Source organism: Anas platyrhynchos, chromosome 2 (genome assembly GCF_047663525.1).
Source record: "Anas platyrhynchos isolate ZD024472 breed Pekin duck chromosome 2, IASCAAS_PekinDuck_T2T, whole genome shotgun sequence".
Lineage (NCBI taxonomy): Eukaryota > Metazoa > Chordata > Aves > Anseriformes > Anatidae > Anas > Anas platyrhynchos.
This window is the reverse complement of record NC_092588.1, coordinates 34,584,737-34,610,031: the sequence shown is the minus strand read 5'-3', so window position 1 is coordinate 34,610,031 and position 25,295 is coordinate 34,584,737. Positions and strand designations below refer to the sequence as shown.

The 25,295-nt window shown below is 37.9% G+C and overlaps 1 protein-coding gene across 3 annotated transcripts in view; it reads right to left on the bottom strand.

Annotated features, from left to right (window-relative positions):
- Positions 1-25,295, bottom strand: part of NCOA2 (nuclear receptor coactivator 2) — a 197,874-nt gene that overhangs the window by 38,663 nt on the left and 133,916 nt on the right. For all 3 annotated transcript variants that reach the window (XM_038173626.2, XM_027452331.3, XM_027452332.3), the window contains 7 exons: positions 19,156-19,259; positions 14,119-14,296; positions 12,541-12,726; positions 11,566-11,667; positions 11,310-11,450; positions 7,810-7,957; positions 4,321-5,590 (listed from right to left, as the gene is read on the bottom strand). In XM_038173626.2, coding sequence (XP_038029554.1) covers positions 4,321-5,590; positions 7,810-7,957; positions 11,310-11,450; positions 11,566-11,667; positions 12,541-12,726; positions 14,119-14,296; positions 19,156-19,259 — 2,129 coding nt within the window. The remainder of the gene's footprint in view (positions 1-4,320; positions 5,591-7,809; positions 7,958-11,309; positions 11,451-11,565; positions 11,668-12,540; positions 12,727-14,118; positions 14,297-19,155; positions 19,260-25,295) is intronic.

Here is a 25,295-nt window from a genome sequence, read left to right as displayed (position 1 = left end):
TACTACTAACTTATGGAAACTGTTTTCTAGATCTCTAATTAGAAGGTATTCAGAAAATGAAAGCCCCATTCTAGGGTTTTGATATAATTTCAAGAAGAAACACATGTCCATCATTAATCCAATGGATTCTGGACATTAAGAAATAGCTTTTTGGATGATAAGGATGTGTGTAAAGAAAATATTTCAGTATCGGGAAGATACTAGTTTCCATATAAAACAAGAGGACTGCAGTGTAGACAAGAAGTGTGAGGAACACCAGAACCATTTCTGAATCTGGGGAGAAAAAGGTACGTGCTTATGAAGATTTCTGGAATAGCACCAGTGGAGACAGAAGTGTTACAAAGTTCCTGTCAGACAAACAGGTTGTCTATATTGTCTGCTGGCTAAATGAGCAGCAAATACATTTTGAGATAAGGATTTAATTTCATGCTATGCCAAGTGCTTTCTCGGAGAGTAAGTCATGTCAAGTTTCTACGTCGTGGTTTCTTTATCTGAAATATGAACGTAAATGCACACCCAATTTTACAAATGAGTTTTGCAGCACAAAAAAATACAGCAAAACAGAATGTTTCTTTTGTAAGGCAACGCACGACATTGTCCAGTACATGATATTTCTATTATGCTCCCCAATGCTTTCACTCTCCTACCCTCTGAGCTGTTAGCCAGTCCCAGCAGATCTGACAAAGAACAGCAGCCTCAGATAAACCAGGTTGCTCAAGTGTTTCCTAAGTCTGTGATGGAGTAGATGAAAGAGATCCAGTTATTGTCACTGCTAAGGTAAGGGGCAAAGATAGCAGCAGTCCTGCTCCTGCCAGTGCTTCCCCGACAGGTCTCTCTCTTGTCCTCTCTCCTCCACAGCGGCCTGAACTGGAATAACAATCAGCCTGATAGAGCTCGATAACCATCACCATGCCGAGGAAGGGAAAAAGGTGCAGAGGCACTGGAAATATTCTCTGCCATTTGAGAAAGGCTTCCTGTCAGTTGCTGGTCTCTGCAGAAGTGTATGTTTAAACACGCTACCTAGAAGGCTGCTATTTTTAGGTCGGTGGTGCACTTCAAAGCATTTCCTGTTCAGAAAGTCACACCAAAAGTAAAAGGAGAAAACGTAATGGCTCTTCTGCCCCCGAACGGCCCTTGCAGAGGCCATCCCAGTGCCGTTCCACAGCAGTTTCCAGAGAAACTGAACATTCAAGTGACTAATTACTTAAAAATACAACATTCCTCAGGGAGAAGTCGTCTTAAATAAACCTGCAAAATAGGTAACACAAGCACACAGCTAATTTTTACATATGGGAGGAAGAAGGGGGGCAGGGAAAAGGACACAGGAGGATGGAAGAATTTAGCACAAGAATCTGTGTTCTAGTCTTGTACTAAATAGTTCCAGCTTTGATCTAAATTTAGGCAATGAGCACTTCCTGTGGGAGACCGTCTTCCAAAGCTGAAGAGTTTTTGATGCTAAATATTTTCAGTGATTTTATAATTGGAGTAAAGTGGTTATTTGTTTAGAGGCCTGGCCTTCAGCTAGATAAATGCTTACATTATTTTATATTCCCCACCATTTCCTCTCCTACTCCATGTTGGATTTCTCTTGTTTATTCAGCTCCAGGTTTCACTGCATTTTAAGTAGGTTTTAAAACTCTATTTAAAAGCAACAGCAACAACAAAAGCCCCTCTGTCATTATCCAGCAGCCTGACAAGACAGCTGTGGAACTGGCTTCGCCTTGCTTCAACACTGGGGAAGCCCCAGCTCTCCAGCCCTCATCACTCCATCATGGTTCCTGCTCCTTCGTGTTTTCGTTACCAGCTCCTGGCCCTTCCTGCACCTCCAGTCCCTTTTCTCTTGGGAGAAAACCTTGGTCTTCAGACTTTAAGAAAAGGCAATGCATCCACAGTCCACACTCCATCCCCCTCAAATCCCTCCCTCAACCTCAGAAACATGAAGTCTAAAAATAAAAAATGAACAGACCGTTCATTTTTAAAAGTTCATGATGTTGGGGACCCAGTTTTCAAATGTTTGAGGTTGGCAATACTTGAAGAAACTGAAGCCTCTTTCTGTAAAGTTAGTCTTTATAACGACCTGTTTACATTTAGGGTGAGACACAATCTGCCTGTCTTTGGTCACAAAAAAGTAAGGCAGCTCGTTTAAACCAGCTGTCTAGGCTACCAGTAGTCAATAAAGACATCAGTAGACAGCAGCTTACCTTCACTGTTTTAAACGCCTGTCAGGAAAACATAATGCCCCACCAAGTATTTATGTACTTTTTCACCAGCCATAAGAGAAACTTGTAGGACTAGCTTAAACTAAACTGTAGAAAGCTGCTTTCCAGAGGGGATAAAACCTGCCCATTATGAATGGGTTCACAGCTAAGCTATTTTTTGTCTATTCTACAGAGATTATGAAAGAGAAGATTGCAATTCTATAAAAATTGTTGGTTTTGGAGCGTAAACCTTCTGAAGGCCGTGATTTTGATCTTCTCAATTACTTACATAGAAGTAATTTTTTTGGTGACTACTAAATTCTACATTCTCGTGCAGTATCAGACACTCAGGACTGTCTCAAAAGCTTATTCTAGCCAGATTAGCTGTGAATTTCTTGATGTTTTTCTAGCCTAGCAAAGTATAAATTCTCACTGAAAACCTGTGCCCTCCCTCTGCAGGTAGCAACAAAATACTAGATGTATTCAGAACTATAGTAATATCTAGGCTTGAGGATTAATCCCTGCAGAAATTACTGTAAATTGACTCAGTTTCCCCCTAAAGCATAGGAAGAATTTAAAAACCACAGCTGCGCCTACATAATGGCAATAGTTGTTAAATTCTATAAGAACGGAAGAATTAAAGCAACCTTAGAGAATGCTTGGATAACTAAAATTTTAGCAATGCTTTGTCCACACTGCAGTGGCATGTTTGGCCTTTATGTTTTGTGATTATGACCATTGTTGAAAGAATTGCCCAATGGTTAGAGACTGCTGCAAGGGAAAAATAAAAACAAACAAAACCAACCAAACAAGCAAACAAAAACACACCAGAAAATCCCGTGCTATGATGTAGGGCTAAGAAAGTTTTGTCTACCCCTCCTCAGCCTCAAGATGCAATGCAATTAATATAGAAAATATTAAAAATATGTATTTATATACACAAACAATATAAGCACAATATGTTCACAGAAAATATCTAAGCCCAAGCCTGTTTTGCACATTTAAAATATGTAATATTTTAAAAATGAAGGATGCGTCCACAAATGAGAGTCATGAAATGTTTGCACAGTGTGTGATCTGATCATGATTTAAGAACGAAGGTTTCATGTACAGGGCACTGCCTAGGGATTAATGACCAACTGGGAGTTGATAGTGTAGGACAAAGCTAAGGAACATTAATTCTAGCTAGTTATAAACTACCCAGAAAATGTCTTATACTAAAATTAGTATTGTAATTACCCATTTTATAAACGAAACAGCAATACTGAGGTGGCAAATTGCTTCTGCAGCATCACTTTTCCCTGTAAAACTCTGAAACGGGAGCATTCCTGGTGACGTGAACATGGTGCTTTTTGAAAGTGAAGTCTGCACAGCCTATGAGATGACACATTTTAGAACAGGCCCTAATGACATACAGTTTATTAGTATGTCGGGTGGCACTGCAGCAAGAAGTCTTGCACAGAACCCTAAGAAATTCTGGAAGCAAAATGAAATATACTGAGAGACATGATCCTGGCACTGAAAAACTAACCATCCACAGTGGTTGGGGTTGCATATAAAACTTTTTAAGTAAACAAAACACACCATCACCACAAAAAATTGGCATAGAAATAAGGGAAGCCTATTTGCCTTGATTTTAATTTGCAGGTCAAGTATAGCACAAGGACCAGTAATAGGTGGTATCAGCCCTTTCGAACAGCTCTCTGCTTTGCATGAGAGATGTGCAGTTATTACGCTGGGCTTGGACACGAGTGCATCTAGCTGTTCAACAACAGCCTGTGGGAAAAGCTGTCAATAATTTAGCATCAACCAACAACTGCCAGTATTTTCTCTTCGTATGACTACCAGCTAGGAAAAGTTGCCCAGTTTTAAGTCCCTGTGTCATCCATCTCCTCCCAGGCATGGTCTGTCAATCACACAACTGGTCTGCTCTTTTAGACAGAGTGATGACCACAACTTATTAACATAAATTGGAAAATGTAATGAAGATCAGATTACAGTTTGCTTATCAACAGCTTTGAATGTCAAGAAAGTACTGCCAGAGGAAGTCTGGAAAAAATTAAGATAGAAGGAACACAGACCATGAACACCTGATTTACACACAATGCAAAGATTTGCTTACCTGTTCATTAGGCTCAAAGCTTATCTCTTCTTTTTCCGTCCTCATAGCTATCAACTTTGTGCTACCTGAAGGGTCCGTCTTACTGTCCAACCTCTCCAGTTTTGGGGGTATGTCTGGTAAACCAATATCTTTAGTATCATCTTTATCTAGCAAGTAGCGAAGTAGTGCATTATTATTCTTCTTAGGACTCGCTGGCTCCTGTTTAACAGTCACCTCTGAACCAGGAGCTGTGCTACTGGACTCCTGGTTCAGTTCTTTTCCTGTGGCCTCTGCTGTGAGCTTGGCCAAATCTACAGGAGAACTACTGTCCTGCAATAGTCTGTGCAAAATTTTATGCTTCTCCTTGAGCGAGGTTCCATGTGCCGAACCAGACCCAGGCAACCCTCCCGTGGAGTCCTTGCTGACATCTCCCATGGTACTGGACAAGGGCGAAGGCTCCATCTGATCCGATTTGGTGGTCAGCAACTGTAAGAGCTTTGTCTGGCTTTTCCCGTCATGCAGCTTATTCTGTCCATCAGGTCTCTCGCCACTGACAACCGGTGGCATGCTGCTCTCACTGGTATCTTTCTGTTCTCCTGAATGGCAGCTGCTCTCTGTTTGTCCAGTTGTACCTTCCGATTGCTCCCCATAGAGTCCAAAGCAGTCTTTAGAGTCCAGGCTTCCCATCTTGCTTAGCTGGGGAGGATTCATATTCACAGGGGAATTTTGTAAATTTCCCATTTTTAGGTCAGGTGAAGCCAACGATGATCCTAGAGAAACTCCATGGCCCTCACTGAGGGCCTGAAGCGCATTCAGGGAACTGTTGGTGTAGTTATGGCTATTTCCTGTGCTGCTGCAAACTCCCACAGGCGAATGCAAGCTTCCTGCAGGGGAGAACTGACTAGGTGGGATTCGAGGACTGCCTGCCACTCCAGGGCTCACACGATGCCTTGGGGAAAGCATTGAGTTTGGCTGCCCTGGGTTCATGCCGGGGCTGCTTTGTGAGGGGCTATTCATTTTTAGTGCATAGTTACTACCCTGAGGAGTGGATGCTTGTATGCTTGACACATGGTTCATTCCCCCTGAACCACCAAACCTGCCTGCTGGCATGCCCATTTGTTCCTTTGGGCCATTTATGGCAAAATTTATATTGCTACTGATGGTCATATCCTGACCTGGGTTCCCACTGCACATGGCCTGATGGGCAGGGCTGCTGGAGCTAATGGGGTTCAATATCTTTCCCATTCCTTGTCCAGTCAAATCCTGATTCATTCCACAGACATTCTGCTCTCTATGTGGCAAGGGGAAGAAAAACAACCCATTAGCTAAAATGACAGTGGCCAACTTGCAATTACATTACAGAAAAAGAAGCAAAACCCCAAACCTCACTTTAAAATAACACAACAAACCTACGATTAAGAACAAATTGACAATTTGACAAAAGTGATATGCAACTACCAACATGGCTGAGCATTAACAGTATGGTTTTTCTGTAGCTCATTAACAAATCAGTAGAATAGAGGAAAAACAAAATTAGACCTCATCTAAATGACAGCCATTAGAAATGCAGATAGGTTATAATTTCAGACTCTCTCCCTTTAACGTATATCTTTCTTCTACAATTCAGCAAGAGCTAACTTTCATAACAGAGAAATCTCATCTTAAACATCTTAAACCCCCAAAAATGTGTGTTTTACAAGACAGCTGTAGACAGCTGTTCAACAGAGCTTTGAAAGTCTATGAGCGAGCCCCACCACAAGAGTGGATTGGGCTATTTGTCCACCAAGCTCATAGCCAAAAGAAAGTTTAAAAAGTCACATTCCTATACTGCCAGAGTATTTTGATGATGCTCCAAAAAGTATTTGAGCCAAAGAACTACTGGATACTACTCCAGAATGGGAATAATCAGTTAGCAATCCAGTCCTGCACAGACAGTTAGAAAAAGAGAAGAAAACCACTATATATACACAAGCTGAAACTCAGATCTTAGAGTTGAAGGCTGTAAGATGGCAGAAACAGAGAAATATGCACAGAAGAAAATCTTGCAAGAGCAGCTAGAGATCACTTCTCTTTTCCTCAGTAGATTTTAATCAGTTTATGGAAGGATGCAATATAGTTTTTACTTCTGTGCTAAAACTTAAATCAGAAAAATAAGGCATATTCCCAAATGCTAAAAGCTATAAAAGAGCCATAGTCAAGTAGATTAGGAAGAAAAAAAAAATAGATTCTGAGAAAAATCAAATCAACTCTGGACTTCCAAAAACAAATGCTAATGGAACATTCCTAATATATATTTTCGATTAGATTAAAAACATTCCTACTTGCACAAGATAAGTGCAGATAAAGCTTCCCATTTTGCTAAAGCATGAGAAGTGGAAGAACTGAAGCACACAAAGTAGTGGAGTTTGTTACTCCGTATTTGTTAGCTTAGGTATAAAAGCAAAGATGAACAACGTTAACAGTAAATAGAGAGGTGGATTTTTAAAACCTTACTACAGTTTAGATACTACCAGTATCTTAAAAAAAAAAAAAAAAAAGCTCTGCTTAAAAAAAAAAAAAAAGCACAAACAAGTCTATTTTATTTGTAAGTATAAGTTTTAATTTAATAGTGCATTTTTAAACTTCAAATTTAACACTTCATGAAATATCATATATTTTCACTAATCCAGACTAAACAAATTTTAGGTAGCTTTTGGTTTTCCAAATATATAACCTCTGTAAAATGGTTTCAGTTTTAATTATGTTTAGAAATGTTTTCTTCCTTTAAAAAAAATTGATCGTGTGTATATATGAAAACAGCATTGCAATTATAATCAGCAAATAAAATTTGAAATACAATCTGACACAAGTGTACTGGTACATGCAATAACCTAATTCTACATTGAAATTTTGAAGTCTGTGATTACTTATCCTTGACTTTAAGATATTATTGCCTGTGCTTTTTGTTTTTATTTTTTCTTATTTATTTTAACTGATAGTGGTGCCATTTCACAGAATTGTATGTGTGTACCAGAAAAGAGAAGGAATGAAGAGAGACAAGGAGTTAAAATATACAGTTTGTCTAAAATGTGATTTTAATAGTCATAATATATTCATTAAAGAGACCCAAGCTCAATATCTAACTGATTCTGAACATTAGGAATTTAATCCACCAAAGTTTTTGAGATTTAATTACATCCAGAAAATTTCTTGTGCCTACTATGAAAAGTACAGGAAATTAAAATACTGAAATTAAGAACATAAGATTAAAGAAAATTTTGTATGTTTAATGGAAGATCTCGATGTGCAAATCCAGCATGCTGCTTGTAATACTGAAATATTTTCCTGCTGTAGTACTGAAATAAGTCTTTTCCTGTGGTAAGCGTCGATTAAAAAAAAATTTGTTTTCATGCTATCTGTTTTAGGTCCACTGAAATGTCCATCAGCCTAAAACAATCTATTTGCTTTGGCAACTTTGTACTTTTGTTCCACCCACACTCTGCAGGGGGAGAAAGAGCTGGTGAGAATTACCTGTGAAGCATATGCAGGGAGATGACAAGCTGAGGTTCACTAGTAGTCTGGGAACGGATGAGCTTGCTCTTTGTTTGGGCAGAAACTATAGTGCCATCAGACAAGGAAAACCGATAAACGGGACTGAACGCTAGTCCCTGCCTCAGCACTGCAAGCAAGAAAACAACAGAATAAATGAGAAACTCTATTACAGATAGCTTAGTCACTCAGTGTCTGATGTTCTAAATCCATCAGCACTGATACCGCAGCCACAGCGTAATTTTTCAGAAAAACAGAAGAATAATTTTGGAAATAAATAGAGGTGATGATGCATATAAAATAAAGGAACTCATATATTGTAGGGTGATCAAAAGAAAACTTATGAGGAGTGACAGCAATAATAGGGCAGATATTATGAAATACAAATTATTTCAGGAGTGGGTCAAGAAGCCCTTGATGTCCATATCACTTTTCATCTAACTCCTTTTGTTGCTCATACATTTTTCATCTGTATCACCTACATCAAGATTATTAATATAAATGCCTTTAGTTTCTAGATCATCTTTTTCCATTAGTGTCTACTTTCTACTCCGTATTGCTTGCTTAAATTATCTTATAACAGTTACTCTCAATAATACTTTAATTTAAAAAGTACATAAATCTCTTACACAGAAACAATTAGAAATAAGAACAGCTGGAATAATAAATTACTACTTTTTTAAGAACAAATACAAAAATGTACAGCTCAAACAAATTACCTAAAATAAAACCGTGTCTATGCTACCTTCTTCCAGTATTAGATGTGACTGCATGTCAGGTTTGGGGCTTATTTCACTGCACATACTCTGCAGCACTTAAGTTTTCAGTATAAATCTGAACTTCACCAAATCGAGTTATTTAACTCCTGTAACCCCCAGCAACATTTCTTTCATTAAAATGGAAAATCATGTTGGGAAAAAGCTAATCTTCAAACATTGATTCTACTGTTGAAACCTTGCCATCAGTGAAACAAGCCTGAACATTTTAAAAGTCCAAAGGCTATTACATTAGGACCAAAGTTATGGCAGGAGGCAAATACTTCATGTCAGAATGTCCATATAGTTGTTTAGGGGAAAAAATAGAAATAAAACACTACAAATACTTTTATTTTTCAGGTATGCATATTTTCTGTTTTTTTGTTTTGTTTTGTTTTGTTTGTTTTTTTTAATTAATATTATCATCTGATCTTCATTTCATTGCCTTTTCTTGTTTGTTTTTGTTATTTTTTCCTGTGATAATGAAAAGACTGTTTTCCAAGCATGGCTTTATTAAACAGCCTTCACTACTGAGCTACCAGATTTTTCGACTTGCAGGACTGGCTGTGATTGCTTTCCTTCCCTGTCCCCCCACTGTTATATATTGTTCTGCAAGGTTTTAAAGTATTATTTAGGCAGTGAGAAAACAGGAAGCACAATTTAAACAACCAGAGGGGGTTTTCAGAGTAAAAATGTAAAGAAAAACAAAAACCTACAACTGTGAAACAATACAAAGCGAAATTTCACTGTTAGGTATGTCATTGTTTCAGTTTAACCTTTGGGCACCAGAAGGTCCAAAGCTCTTAACTTTAGCGTATACCACATCAGGAAATTCCAATACTCAATGCCAACAGGATACAAGTGAAATCTCTACTTAAATCATTTTCCAAACTAATTCTTTAAGCAAACAAGAATGTTTCCGTATTCCTCTTGAGGAAATGCTATTTTTCTGACTGTGGCCAATAAAAACTTGCCATATATTCTGCACTTTATATGGAGAGTTAATTCAAAAGATTTTTTTGTTGTTGTTTTTTGTTTGTCAAGCTAATGCCAATTTTTTTCCCACTGTATCACCAAATTACATGTAGGAGACTGCTACTTAATTTGCTTCTATTCCCAAACCATAGTAAAAGCCTAAGCGACTTAAAAAATGCAAGGGGTTCCTCTGTTGAATGCAAAGATGATACTGTCCAAGATATGCCTTGTTTTTCTTCTCTATACTACAGGATGGGAACATTTCAGCCATTATTCATCTCTAGTACTGGATCCTTTGCAGCAAAGCAATTCCACAGGTTTTTCCTCCTCCTCTTATCACTTACTCTCTTCACTTCCACAAAAAGAGCCCCCTCATTTCAACCAACTTCACAGTTTATATGACTATCCTAAGCCTCTCCTGCAAAATGATACAGTTAAAACCCCCAAACATGTATATTTTTATCATTTCACACATAGCTGAGAGAAGAGGCACTCAAACCTCAGCACGGAGTGTAAGAGCTGCTAATTTGGTCAGGAATCCTTTGAAGAGGACTGAAGTAGCACATGGCTGGATGCCACAACAGAAACACCTAAATCATACCTGTGCAGAATGATCCTTACCTGAAACTGCTCTCTCTCTAACTCCCTACTGCAACTTGAATTGCATACTACCCTCCTTCATCTGTCTGAAATCACAGCATAAGGTTGTGAGCTTTTAGCACTCCTCCTGTATATACCTCAAAAGCTGCTATATTAAATACCACAGTAATTTTGTGCCCACAAATTCCCAAAGTGAAGGTTTCATGAAGGCAAGATATATTAAAAACATATTAAAAAATATTGAATGAAAACTGCATGATTAAAGGGGTGTGTGTGCTTGTATGTATATTTGGTGGAATCCTTTCAGACTCCAACTACAATTCAGTATTGCAGACAGCATGTCAGTTGTTTAATGGCTGTTACAACTACCTATAAATCCTGTTCTACAAATATGAACCAAAGACTGATGCTCCTTCACTGGAAATGTTCTGGTTATTCTCAATTGATTTTGAAAGTACTTTCCAGTGGTTTATAAGGGGTTATTTGTTTTTAGTAATTTGGACCTGTTTTATTAGAATTAACAGTAACAGGGGTTAATGAAAAGAAAAATCCCCACCCAGTCACTACCACAAAAACCTCATGGGGAACCTTTCACAATGCAGTAGTTTCCTACAGCTTACCTTCCATAATCTTGACTGAGTAGAAGTGCTTGTGGTGAATCCTATAACACTTATCTGCTAGATACGGTACAACAATGTAGGGTGCCTGATAGCATGAGTGCTGCATCTTTGATAATTCACAGAGAGTGTTTCTCACAGGAAATGTGACTGTAAAAGTCCATTCTTTTTGCAGAGAAATAGAATGCAGGTCAATGAACTCAATGTGTAAGCTGAGATTCTGAAGAATACTGCGTAATGAACATATGGGGAGACAACATGCAAAGGTCTTGCTTTCTAAAATAACGGCAGTAATTTCAAGATTTAAAGCAACCTCCTGTATAGCACAGTTATAACAAGAAGGCTAAAACAAACAGGGAGAATGGTGTAAAACCTCTCTAGAGAGACCCATCAGTGCATTAGGGAAATAAGCTTAAAAAAGCGATTGTCAGTAGTTTGTAAGTGTTCCATGTAGACACAACAAAGAGAACGCAACCAATAGATACAAACGACAAACAATTTAAATATAGAAAGTGCTAAAAATATGAAACCTAACCTTCCTGGTGATGCCTCTTGGCAAAAGATATTTCTCCCTCATGCTGCGAATGGAACCTCTGAATACATCTTCTTACCAAATCCTCCCAGCCAGGTTTCATAGCTGCTCGCATGCTACTTGTGTCCAGTGAAGTTATTTTGCCTGAGATTAGATAAAACAGTTGTTACAGGAATTTCCCCCTTGGGGAAACAAGCAAACAAACAAAACCCAACAAAAGTATATATCTATAAAAAAAAAAAAAAGTATTTCACAATACCTTGTAGATCCTGGCGAGTAGTAAAGCTCTCTGATGAAGGAAGAAGTGGTCTTTCCTTCATTGGAGCTCTTCTTGCAACACAAATCAAGCAAGACTGCAAATCTTAAACAAAAATGTTACTTTAGTAATTTGTATAGATAAGAAAGGTTTTGTTTCCAAAAATAATTCAGAAGTATTTTTAGTACACTTTAATTCTTTTTGGACTAAAATAATATTTCATACCAATAAAAGGATACATAGAACTCAGTAGTTTTACATCTTCACTGTTTCCTATAACATCACAGGAGAAGTGTGTTTGTTTTCTTTCAAAGAAGAAAAATTATTCAAGGACTCCACCATGACCCACAGCTATTGGCATGTGTTTATGCATATACTTGTGGTAGCTCAACCTCTTGAAAGATAAATAATAAAAAGGAATACGATACATGCACAGAGATCAAGTTTCTTCAACACTCTCTGCTTTGTACCTTCTAAGACACATTTCTTAAACATGACCCAAATGCTTGCTGTCCCTGAGGAAGCAGCTTCATAATAAACCATTTTTACTTATCTGAATGCTTGAAATACAATCTAAGGAAATTTACCTGCTGAAGTAGTAAAATGGTAAAGGAAATGGTGAATCACAATTGTCTTTGCATTCGGAGAACTCAAAAGATTGCCAATTTAAACTTTTCTCCCAGTCTCTGATATTCTTCTTACAATTACAAGGGTATAAAATCTCATTAATGTAAATAGTGTTACTCTCAAACCATTATAACAGAACAAACTGGGTACATGTTAGTGAATATACTCATAATCCAACACGGAAACAAACTTCTACAGTTAACTGAAAAAGGGGAAACTTGCACCTTACACCTTTTTATTTTTTCAGAATTCAGAGGCCATTTTATCAACCATACCAGAACTGCTATCTTGTAACTATTTGAGATAGTATGGAAAGAGAATGTAATAACACAAATGGAAAGTGGCAGTTACCTTCACCGTCCTCCTTGAAGGAATTTGGTTGAGAAACAGCAAAGCACTGCATAGTTTCATATTTCTGATGTGCTTCCTGGTTATCATGGCCTTCTTCAGAATCAGCAAGAGGTTTTACCAGCATCCGACAATTAAAGGTATGGCTATTACGCCTAGGAGTGTCACCAGACCAAGATCCCCCATTCACTGAACAAAGCAAAGATCATACAGTGAGATAAACCTGATAGCAATCATTTCTACAGCTTATCCATGGGAAATTAATCAAGGTGCTTTGCAAACTGGTCAGAAATCAAGCTAATTTAATAGCAACAATCCATTTTTAATATTAGAGTCCAAACCAGCAAGTAACAAGGTAATTTGTAACTTTCTATATTTAAAAAACATTGAGGTCTAATTTGTTCAGCCACTGTGTCTTTTTTAAGCAACTTATAATGACAGCGGTAGAAAAGCAGAGTAAAACTCTAAATATTGGTTTATGTAAAGGTGATAGAGTACAGTGAAAACCCTATTGGGTAGAGATAGGCTAACTTATGGGCCTAGAAGAAAAAAGGCAGTATGTAGGATCTACCCATTGAATTAAAAACTGATCAATGCAAAAGAGACAACAACAGTGTATAAAAAAAGTCTGTGTCCAGATTAGAAATAGAAAGATAATAAACTGATATGGATTTTATAAAAACAAAAAGTAATGCAAGCAGGAACGTATTGAAAAACAGAGTCCCAGCTGCAATGGAAAAGACTGAAGGGATGACAATGACCTGGGTGGATAAAACTAAACCCTAACACAGTGCTTAAGATAAGTAAAAAAGGAAACAAAATCCTGCCATGCACAAATATAGGTAGTGGACATCAGTCAGAGCAAATTAATGTAACACCACATAAAGAAATAGAAGGGTCATATTTAAAATACTCTTCATTTGCCCTCTTCAGCCATAAAATGCAATAAAGGCAGTAATTTATGGGGCTTAGCCATTAAAAGTGTTACATTTTCAATTCTTCAGGGGTTTGTACACAAAGTCATAAAATGCTAAAGTGAATTACATAATACTTTTTAAACTGCTGTGAGTAAATGAGGAGTTCTGTATTGACTTTTTTTTTTCTTTGCACTGCTTCCAAAATATCATGACGCTAAAACCAATATTAGTATGAATGCAAAAATGGCTGCAACTAAAACGTTTTCTGAAAGGGAAGGGTAAATATTGGTAAGACAAAAAACACTGTAAAAAAAAAAAAGCAAAAGGAGCTTTCTCATTTTGCATAAGATATCCCCCTCCTTTTTAGACGCTTTTAGAATAACCAGCCTAGAAGACTGACAGCTAACAGAGTTAAATGCTGTCTTTTAGTGATTCACTCTAAAGATCCATTTAAAATATCAGTTAACAAATAAGGCAAGACTGAAAAGTGGAGGATGCTTTTCAGAAAAATATAAATCATTCATACAGCTGATATAATGCATTAAAAATAAATAGAATATGATGAAACCATAAGCAGTGGAAGGGCTTTAACTAAAGTTATGGAAATGCTGATTTATGAAAACAAAGTTAAATAAATAAACGTGTAAGAGGAAAACATATATACCTAAAGATTTTGGCAGCAGGATTTTGACAAATTCATTGTGGTCCCCTACATGCAGGATGCTATATATGCTTGTGTTCATCAGCTCTTCTTGGTTGTACCTTAGGTACTGCGTCACATTCTCAGAAACAAACATAACATTGCCTTCTGGGTTCACTACGAAAAAGAACCCATCCAGGGCCTGAGGGGAAAAACAAAAAGGCAAGGGGGTGGGGGGAGAAACAAAAAGATATCCGATAAATAAATTCACACTTCAGAAGTTCTTTATGAAGCTCTCGGCGTCCATTCCAGTTCTTATATTCTTGTCATAGCAAAGTCCACAATTCATATTGAACATATTATCTTACTTATATCAAACCAGTTTAAAAGCACAGAAAGATGGATGCACACCTTGCAAAATGATGAAATCCATAGATGGAAACAAACATAAAAATCCAACACCAACAACAATAAAAACAATAAATTTTGAAAAGGGAAGAGGCTGCTACCTATCTGCCTGCCTATGAAGCAGGAAACCTTGACTAGAAGGCAGTTCTGCTAAACACAGAGCCTGTTCACTCCTCCTTTCACCACAGGGAGACTGATCCTGGAGCCCAGGAAAACATTATAGGATTTGCTACAAGAAAGGCTCTCTCTGCATCCCCAGCAATGTATCTTGGTCCGATGGAGCCAGGAATGCAAGAACCTCAGGGTTATAAAGGAGAGAAGGGAAGCCCAACCTGCCCTAAGGCTGAGAGCAGGGCAGCAGTGAGGTATGCAGAGGATCCTGCAGCTTTAGTCCCTGCTCACAGGGCTGTTTTCATTTCCTTGTTTGACACCAGTTTAATTTCACCTTTTCATCTCAGCTCCACGATATTCTAAAGGACTTAAAACTTCTGCAAGGAAGTATTTAAATTAGGCGTTTCTTAAATTATGCTGATGGTTTCCCCTATTATCTCATGACGGAGACAACACGGCTAAAGGATTCTTTCAGATACCTGCTGTATGCCATCTAAAACCTAAGCTAAATATTACATTGCTTCTACGTGATCAGCATAAAGTAAAAATCTGAGTATCAGTAAAACTTCTCATGTAAACTTTCTTTTTTCTTAAGATGCAAGCATGATTGTGCAAGCTAGAAATATTTCAGAGTACATCCCTCTGACTATATGTCATATGAGCAGATAAGGAGGATTTAAACTTAAAGCACCAAAGCTTTTGATCTAAGCATTCAATTAAGAATTAACCCCTGCAGACTTCTGCAGCTTTGCCTGATTTATTCACCTCTCTCCAAACAGTGGTGGGAAATCACTGAAATGTTAGTTTGCATTTCAGTCTAAAACCAGAAACTACTATATTGTGCCTCCAGGGACAGAGGCAAATCAGAAAACCTGGTAACCCGTGATTTAACAGATTTAAAAGCAAATGGATCCATACTAAGCCTGAACTTGGCTTCCTGTAAAACAGCTTAACAAGGAGAAGCTGCCACAACAAGTGTATACAGGCACGTGGCATTTTTTGATACGACCAAACTTGCATTCAATGCAACTTACACGTTGGTGTTAACAGGCAGTTGTCAAGGACTCAGGCTACATATACATATTAAAAATGCTGCACACAACTGAGCACTTAGCAGACCCAGACGGTGCAAAAGAGGTGGCCAAGCAGAAATGGTATTTCTCTCCTCAGCCACCTACCAGGGGCATAAAGAGAGGTTCACAGGGAAAAGACAAGACACAACAGACACAGGCTGCAACTCAGGAAACTTCATGGAGATCTACATTTAAAAAAAAAAAAATCACCATGAAGGTGGTCACATGTGGGAAAGGGCTGTCCAAAGAAGCTGTGAAATCTCCTTCCCTGGAGACATTCAAAACAGGGCTGGCCTCTACCCCAGACCACCTGCTTGGGACCTGCTCTGCGTGGGAGGTGGGACCCCACAATCCCCAGGAGTCCTCCCCAGGCTAAATCAGGTACCAGATCTGTTCCAGGGAGCAGTGGTGGACGCACATCATAAGAGCAGAGTGCCTGAGGTAATGCTTGCCAAATGCTCTGTGTGTGCTGCTTTTAAATTACAAAATAATAAAAGCAAAAATAAATGCACAAGAACATACTTTACTTTTCCTGACTGCCTTTAAAGATAATCTAGGTCTTTTTTCTCCTGTTAACTGTCACAAATTCTAATCTCTGGTTTTCTTTTCCTTCTCTTTCTTTCTTCCTTCTTTCTTTTCTTTCTTTTTATATCACTACCTTCTTTTTGTTTCTGATCATTCTTGGTTCCTCCCGCTAATTCCATTACTGTAGCAAGCTCTCTCCTACCGATGTGCTTTCAGGACATCCATGCCATTTTCCTGGTGACTAGTATTTAGTTTAACTAATAAAGATTTACAAGATTCAATTAATTGAGGCTCCGAAGTTAATTTCTATCAGCATCTCTGCTACGGATTGCTGTCTTAAAACTGCATTTCACCACTGCTTGAAGCCAACATAAGCACAGCTTCTTTGGTTTAGTCCCCTCTACACCACAACAACTACCTCCTCTCAGCAGCATTTCTGAGGACAGACAGAGCTAGACCAGGGAGATGAGCTGACCAAAAACTAATGTAAGAAAAAAAACGAGATGCTAGCCACATCAGTCACCCAAACTGGCCTGCTGTGGAACCACAGGGCTTTTAAAGCTGGCAGAAGGGTGTGGGTTTGGCTGAACCGTTCTGTTTGGCCACAGTCCACGCTTACATCAATTCAAAGGGATTGCAAAACCAAAGCCATAGCAGATGTTTATCGCAGTCCTAAGAAGACTTTCAAAGGCAGAGAGGGCAGGCAAGAGATTATTAGCGTTACTGGCATCCCACAATAATCTTCAGTTTTCCCTACTGTTTCCTACTACAGCAACTTAATTTGGCAAGGAATAGCTCTGGGCTGCTTCCTCACAGCTGCTTCTTTGGTTGACCACAGAAATGGTCAGCTGAGCTTAAGAGTAATACAGGCAGAACAAGCCTTATAGGCCGGTTTCCCATTTCTTTCTATTCTGAGGCAAAAGCCATAATAAAATAGTATTTTAGGTAAGCAGAAGGCTTTTGAGCAAGTTAATGCACCAAGCCACTTAAATCTCTTAGAAGCTTCCACTTTTGCAATGATTTCTTAATTCTGTTCCCAGACGTATTCCACCACAATAAACAACTAGAACAATAATGAGGGCCTGCACACTTTTCTTCAGTGCTATTGGTACAATGGGGGAACAAATAATGGGCAACAAGCTGAAAGAGAAAACAAGAACAGATATTATTTTTGATGATCTATTGGAATAGAAAACAAATCTGTGTTCACTCTGAGCTCTTGCCAGCTCTCTCAACTATTTTTTACGCTCCCTCTATATCTACTTTTCTGCTTTAACCAAGAAATATGTTAAAATATTCCTCAGAGGCAGCTGCATGATGAATTTTACTCACTTTCTTCAGCTGGAAACACTTGCTAGTTTGAGGATTCTTCAGTTTTATTCTTTAATAAAAACAGACAATTACGTTTCTAAACCAAATCAAGTCAGAAAGTGTTCATCAGCATTGCCATTTTTATGGCAATGTAAAAAGAGTAGATTTTTTAAGAGGTTGTATAAAGGGGTTTTGTAAAGATGAAATAACTTAATTGCATTTCCTTAAAGAGATAAAGACACAAAGAAAGTATCTGTAGTCTTTTCACAGTACATTTGTAACAACTTTCAGTCCTTTTAAGTTTCTTGTTGCAAGAAGACCACAGTTTATTAATTTAGTTCCACAATCTTTCGTTGTTAATATGCAATGCTATTCAGTTTTTGCGTACCATGAAGGAAAAATAAACTAAATGGAATAACGGAACAGACGGGTGATTTTACATGTCATGTTTGCTGTGGTGGCTAATCATCTAAGACAAGCTAGGAATAAAAAATCTTATCCTTATTTTCCCTGTGACTAAAATAGGTCCTTACAATTAAATTAATAGGAACTTAAATAGCTGTGAAAGGGGTGGATATTTAACTTTGATAGCAAAAACAACAACATTCAATTCAGTGAGCATTTATAATAAAAATTAAATTAGATCAATTAATTTGTTACCCCAGTTTTTCAAAGCAGAATGTTTTCACTCCAACCTGTCTAATCTTCCTTATGTTTAGTAATATGCCTTTGGAACCTTTATTTCATATATGGTACTGAAAACTATGTTTTCATCGATACTTAAAACTGATACAATATGCATCTTGTTACTGCAGCATTCAGAAATGACAGAATAGTTATGCTTCAGCCAAAGTTAGCTCCTTTAGCTAGATTTAGGGATTGTGTTTTATTTTGTCTGAAGCAACATTTATTCTTCCTTACAGGTAAAGCCCACTGCCAGAACAGGAATAAACAATTTGCAAGTGAACTTATGCAGATAGAGCAGTAGCGCCAAAGGACAGTAGCACACAATATCAGGATCCCAGATAAAATACCTACACAACATTACTACTGCTGCATTTAGAAGCCAGGTTTTAACCATGCAGCCTTTTTGGATATCAAAATAACAGTTAGAATCAGGCAGAAACCTTAACTGAACAAACTGAAATATGTATCTCAAAAAGCCCTGCTAGATTCCTTACATATTCTAGAGGGAAAAGAGTAAAGCTGGAAATGCTGAAATAATAAATCATTAAAACTGTATAGCAATGACATACAATTTTAAAGGAAGTATTATTCATGTGTGCACTACTGCATCTGTCAGTTAATTGTAAGATACAGCAGTTCTTCCAAATCCGTCATCACAAATAAAACATGCACATACAGACACAGAAGACTGTGTAATAAAGCAGCTGAATTCTCTTTCTCTGCCTCTCTGTTTCCTTCTTCATCCCCCCTCAAAGATAAAGAGAGTTTCAACACCAAACCCAACAGAAATATGCTGCCCATTCATAAATGCCTTAATCCTAAATTGCCAGGGTGGTTTGTATCGCTTGACCATTCTTTTACAGAAACCTCCAACTGCACTTTTTCACTTCATTTCATCCATGGGGGCAGAGAACTGGCTTAAATAAAGGAATTTTGTGCTCTTCACCTCAAGCATCATTGGTCCAAGTGCGTCCTTGTCGATGACACTCTGACCCGTAGATGATACATCTGCTTTTTGCACTTCATCTTCATTAGCTGCTGCTGCTTTTTCTGCAGTAAAGAAAACTATGTATTAAATGACAGAGCAGTGCTCATTAAGTGACACAGTAAGAGATCACAGAGTACTGAGACTAGCTATGAAACAGTTACAGTGCAACAATACTGGAAATGAGATCGAAAAAATCTCCCTTAATGACTCAACAGAAACATAACTAGTGTATTTGCTTCTCAGTTGTGAAGTTTGAAGACACAATGAAATCATTTCTGCTTTTTCTCTGCTAGACGCTTTACTAATCTACAAAATGCATCTCTGGGCAAAGACAAGAGACTCCTTACGAAGGTGCGGTGTGTAATGGCCAGGATGAAGGCGTGTAAAGAGACTGAGCTAACAGAGCACGCAAAGCTCATAGATACACAACTTTTCCACGATCACTGTATTTAGAAGAAAAAACACAAGTCTGCAATCTGCTTGGAACAGTACTGAGAAACAGTGGGCTCGTTTCTGCTCCAAGGCCTCTGGGAGCACATTTTTACTATCACATGATTTTTGTACTGTGTTATTTATCAGTAAATAAGATCATACAGATTAAAATAATTTGATAGAAATAAATACAGTAGAAATACTGATAACCCCTTCCTTTGCCACTTCAATATGAGTAAATTAAAAGTACATACAGTTTCAAGTGCTGTGTTTGAAAATTACAGGCAAGAATGATTTAAGGTTTCTGGAGTATGAAGACACACATCGCAATGTATCATAACATAGAGCATCATAGTATACACAAATCCAAAGGTAAGGGGAATTCATACATACAGAAACTTTCAAATCAAGAGGGTTTACAATTCCTGTCAGGTAATGGACTATATTATTATTTTTTTCTATTCAGTGAATTCATGTTTAAGGAAGAAATAATAAAAATAATAATAACACTATATAAAATATTCTACATTTTAACTTAATGAAACAAACAATTTTTTGTTACAAGTTCTATAAACAGAACAACATTCTTTTATTATTTTTTGAGCAAGTATGCAAACGTTGGGTCTATACTGCAATCTTTTTTTTAAACTTTGAATATTACACAATAGATTATTTTAATAAACATGAAATCTCATTTCAATTATTATAACAAGAATTCGTTCCTTCTACAATGATAAATCAGAAGGTGACTCATTGTAGGAATTAAAGTACCACATGCAGGTAGTCCAACGTGCTCTTGCAAATTCACCATTAGTGAAAATTAAAGTATCAGTTGTACAAATTAAAATGTACCCAAATGTATAGGATCTTCCACTGTCTGCAGATCTGCAATTCTGCAGTCAAATTTCCTCTGAACTCTTTTCTTGGTAGAGGTTATAAGGTCAATGATATTATACAGTGCTTAGACATAAAGCAAAGGAACTGCTTCTGAGAACCCCTGGATGTTTTCGTATCTGTGGCCACCCGCTGGCAATGAGCCTTTGGTCACTTGGACTATCTCATCCTGGACTTCTGCCATTTCTTGCTTTCATGAGAAAAGAGTCAGGAAAATCTCAGGTGCCTTCTTATAGCATGTCTGTACATGATATGACACAATTGTGAATAATGATGAAACAAAACTGTTCTAGAAAGGGAATGTTAAGAGTATTGGATAGCTCATATCATTTAGATTAAAATAATCTGATAGAAATAAATGCACTAGAAATATTGATAACCCACTTTCCTCTGCCACTTAAACTCACCAGAATCTGTATTTCTGAGGACTGCAGTAGGCCTCCCCTCCCCACTCTATTCCACCCCCACCTTCTTTTTTTTCTTTTGGCAAATGGCAGTGATTAGGTATAAGGGAAAAAAAAAAAAAAGTAAAAAACAGTCCTTCACATATTACAGTGTAGCAGAGCTGGTACCACATGATGATACAGTACTGAAAACATAGTCTAAAAATTGTAAATGAATTCTAAAAATAGGGTTGAGCTTTTAATAAAGTCAGCAATGATACTCGTTTCCCATCTGTTCCTGGTATCATAAAGTGATCCCTGGTTTCACACTGCAAACTACTATAATGGGTACGGATACCATCTTCCTGCTTTCATCCCCTCACTGCTGTAGCCAGTGATAGCATCTTGACTATCAGGGAACGTGGGATTATACTCCGTGCACCAGAGCTGCAGGGACAGCAGATGCGCTACAGCGATGGCGTGCAAGTATGTTCACCACATGATGTCCTGGTTTTATGGATTTACAAGGGCGACTTTTTCTGATTATTTCTCACATAATACAGAAGATTTGCTGAAGATTTTTTTTTTCAACTGTTACAGCCACAGAGTTCAGACAAATCACCAACAACACATCTATGTATCAAAAAACACTCTCTCTCTAAAAAAAAATAAAAAATAAAACATGTCAGCTGCTCTCTTTTATGCACAGAGAGGCAAGGTTTTACTCATAGAAAAATGAAACAGGTTTTAATGACTATAATGGTAATTAACATAGTAATTAACATAGAAACTTCAAGACCAGGTCAGACCAAGGATCCACCAAGCCTCATACCAAGTCTCTGAAAGCAGCTGGCAGCTGCCCTGTGGTTCCGCGTTTCTTTGTTTTGACCCTTTGATCCCTGACCACTTCTGTTGTATCATCAGCTGTGCCTCAAAACCATTTGACTTCCCCATTTACCTTTCCCTTAGCCAGCCTTTTCCACAGAAGTCCCAACCCTAAATGACCAACAAACACGCCACTTGCTATAGGAAATGCTATAACAAATGTAAAAATATGAAAATGCTATTTAGGTATTATCTACCAGTTACAGTGACAACACATACTACATTACAACATTTGTTTAGGCATTACAAAAAGCATCATAAATCACAAGTGCTCCCAAATGATGGACTTTATAATTGGATCTGTAACTTAATTGCGTAAGAAGTTAAGAGGCCAGAGAGCTTAGAATAGGCTACATGTTCAGGCCACTGGTTCCTGTACATTTATTTAAGCAGCAGTTGTATAGGAAACCATGGCCACAGACAGCCTCATAAAAGCAGGTTCAGAGGTAACTTATGTTGATGTTATAATCTGCAGCTCCTGATAATGTTCAGCGGTGCAATAAATTAGCCAATTTTGACTGAAGTACAAAGCCCCTCTTGAAGACTTCATCAGCACATACAGGAACAGTGTGTGCAAGGACTGTCAGCAGTGTGGCCCTGGTGGCAAGCACAAGGAAGAACTTCAAATGCAAATATTTTCTTCAGCAATACAGCACGTGGGGCTAATTCAGAACAAAAATTTATTGCAGGAACTTTGGAAAAAAATAAATGATGCACGAATTTCTAGTGCTGAATATACTCACGTATTTAGTCACAAGTTTGTATTTTTTGCTTTTCTCAACAGTTCTAGCTTCTGGAGTTAAGTAGCAGTGTAAAAATGTAATGTTTGCTTTTCCTATTTTTACTTCTATCTTTTCTAGGTTCACTGGGGGCCTTGCAAACAAATCAAAAGTGCAGAAAGTTTATTATTTCTGCACTAGATGAATTATTTTTGAATACTAGGGTTTAGGAAAATAGCTGTATAGGCCCAACCTTGCAAAGCCTCTTGGAAACACTTTTTCCTGCTCCACGGGGATTGGTGGCATTACCCTGCGACTAGCCCTGGCCTCTATTTTTCCACTGCTGCCACATAATGTAGAGTGGGAGCTGGTTCCCTGGTCTGGCACCATCTGGCCATGCTGCCTGCTGCACCAGCTCTGCCCCTGTTGTAAAACACCGGGAAAATATTACCAGGCATCCCAGGAGCGAGGCAGCACTAACAGAGTGGAGATTCGGTATGGAAAGAAATATAGCCTTAATGTTGGTAGAGGAAGAGAGAGGGGCAGCAAGGGGCTCCTCTGCAAAGGGACTTCTCTGCTGGAGGTTGAGCAGCAGCACCCACCCCAAGGGTTTCAGCGGAAAGGAAGTGTAAATTAGAAACAGGATCCATCCTTATGAAAACCGCTACCAGGGATCAAGTGTGTTTTATCTAAATTACAGCGGAATAAACTTCACGCACATGAAATAATTATTAGCTCCGCTCAGTTAAGAATTTAGCCTAGAGAGCAAAAGAAATTTAAATAAAATAGAAGTACCCTTGAGAGAGATACTACAAAGAGTATATACATTCCATTATGTAGCTTTTTAGTGATGTGTGTAATTTAGACTTTAAACTGTGAATACGTTTACAATTGTGTAAGTAGTAATATACTGAAATGCATATTAATATTTTCAGTTGGATATTTTCCTAGTATTTTTTTTTCTGTATTATTACAGAGAAGGAAGATGGAAAAAAAAATCCGAAACCTTTACAAACATTTTCTGGCAAATTTATCAGCGGGAATGCCTGAAGCCTTATTTGAAACTCCATACAGATTCTGAAAGCAAACCTTTGTGAAATCACATTAGTTTAACAGAAATTCCTAAACTAGTAAAAGAGAAGCCAAAAGCAATAGTTTGAAATCTCCTGCTACATGTAAACTTAAGAAGCCTTCCTCATTTACTATCGTTCGCTTGCCTCCCAGCTCAGGTTCTCTCAGCTCTGTCTGCATTTCTGACAGCAGACTCCGAAGTGCTACTGATGGGCATCACCTTCTCCTGGTTGTGTTTCAAACACTCCCTTCCTACAGGTGGGTAATCAGGCATGGCAGAAATACCCAAAAAGCTCTCTTTGTCTTTATCCATGCCCTACTCCAACTTCCTTAATGAAACCAGTTACAGAAATATTTCCCCCTTGACACTCTGCAAAACCAAAATGCATTTTCAAAGAACAAAACTGTAGCCCCTTTAGGTACTGTGAAAAGATGAAGCATACTCTGAGAGAATTTGCATCTACACACATTTGTCAGAGGAGAAACACCTCAGGTTCTTCACAGAGCAAGAGGAGCAAAAGAGAAATGTCAGTGAAGCATTGCAGAGGGCAGGACCCATGTTCTACAAACTGCCGAGGAAAGAGGTGAAGAGAAAAAAAATGGAGTGGGCAGAAGCAAATTTATTATCCAATACTGTTTAAAACAGGTTTTCTCAGATGCCTCGTATAATTCATGTTCTTCATAATTTTCTGGAATTACTATTGAAATGTCATACCCATCTAAAATTATATACTCTCCCTTTATAGTAATAGGTAAAAAATATAAGCAAAGAGATTTATTATAAGGGGTACTATAAAGTTCAGTTCTGCACATTAGAAAATCACATGAATGAAAAAAGACCCTTATAATTTACAACGGTAACAGCAGCATCACTTGAAAGTGACTGTATATGCTATATAATGTTTAAACATGCAATTAAATTTTACAGTGCGACTCTCTTGAAAACAACTCATCTTCTCCATTTTTTCTATGCATTAGCTAACTACTTTTGCCTGGCCTCATTCATGTTTGTGAACAGGCTTAGGCTGTGTGATCCTCCTGACCTCTCCTGAGCTGCTGGCAAAAACAAAATGCAAACAAACAATCACGGAAACAGTGAAAGTATACAACTGGCCAAAGTCAATGTCAGATACAATATTAAAAAGTAATGCTAACATAAAGCAGAAAGAGTAATGCTTGAGCAAGCTGCTAAGTTTCAGTTGATGTTAACTTTTTAAATATTAGATTTGATAATGTCTATGATGATTGCTAAGTAATAGTATTGATGGTGGTTGTGGACAGTAGGTTTTCCACAGGAATACGGCTGCACAAACGTGAAACAAACACAAAAACACACACACACAAAGAACAAAAACAAAAAACAAATGAAGAAAAGCAAGCTTGTATTTGGTAACGTGAGTGGTTTTGGATCATGACACGTGATGAAGCAAAGCAGTGGAGGACATGTAAGTTATTCTGATGCTTGGTTAACCACAGGGAAAGCAGCTCTGCCTCATAGCTGTGCAATTCATGCTGCTGCAGCCCATGGCTCACAAGGCACTCAATATCTGCGTGCACATTTCTTAGCTGGTTCCCATTGCCTCAACACAAGTTGTTTTTTCTTCCTGAAACCAAGCCATTTTTCAAAAGACCACTGTCTAAGAAAAAGCAACTATTTCAGTAATCAATTTTAAGACCAGCTTATCCTATGCCTATGAATAAAGTTAGCTACTAT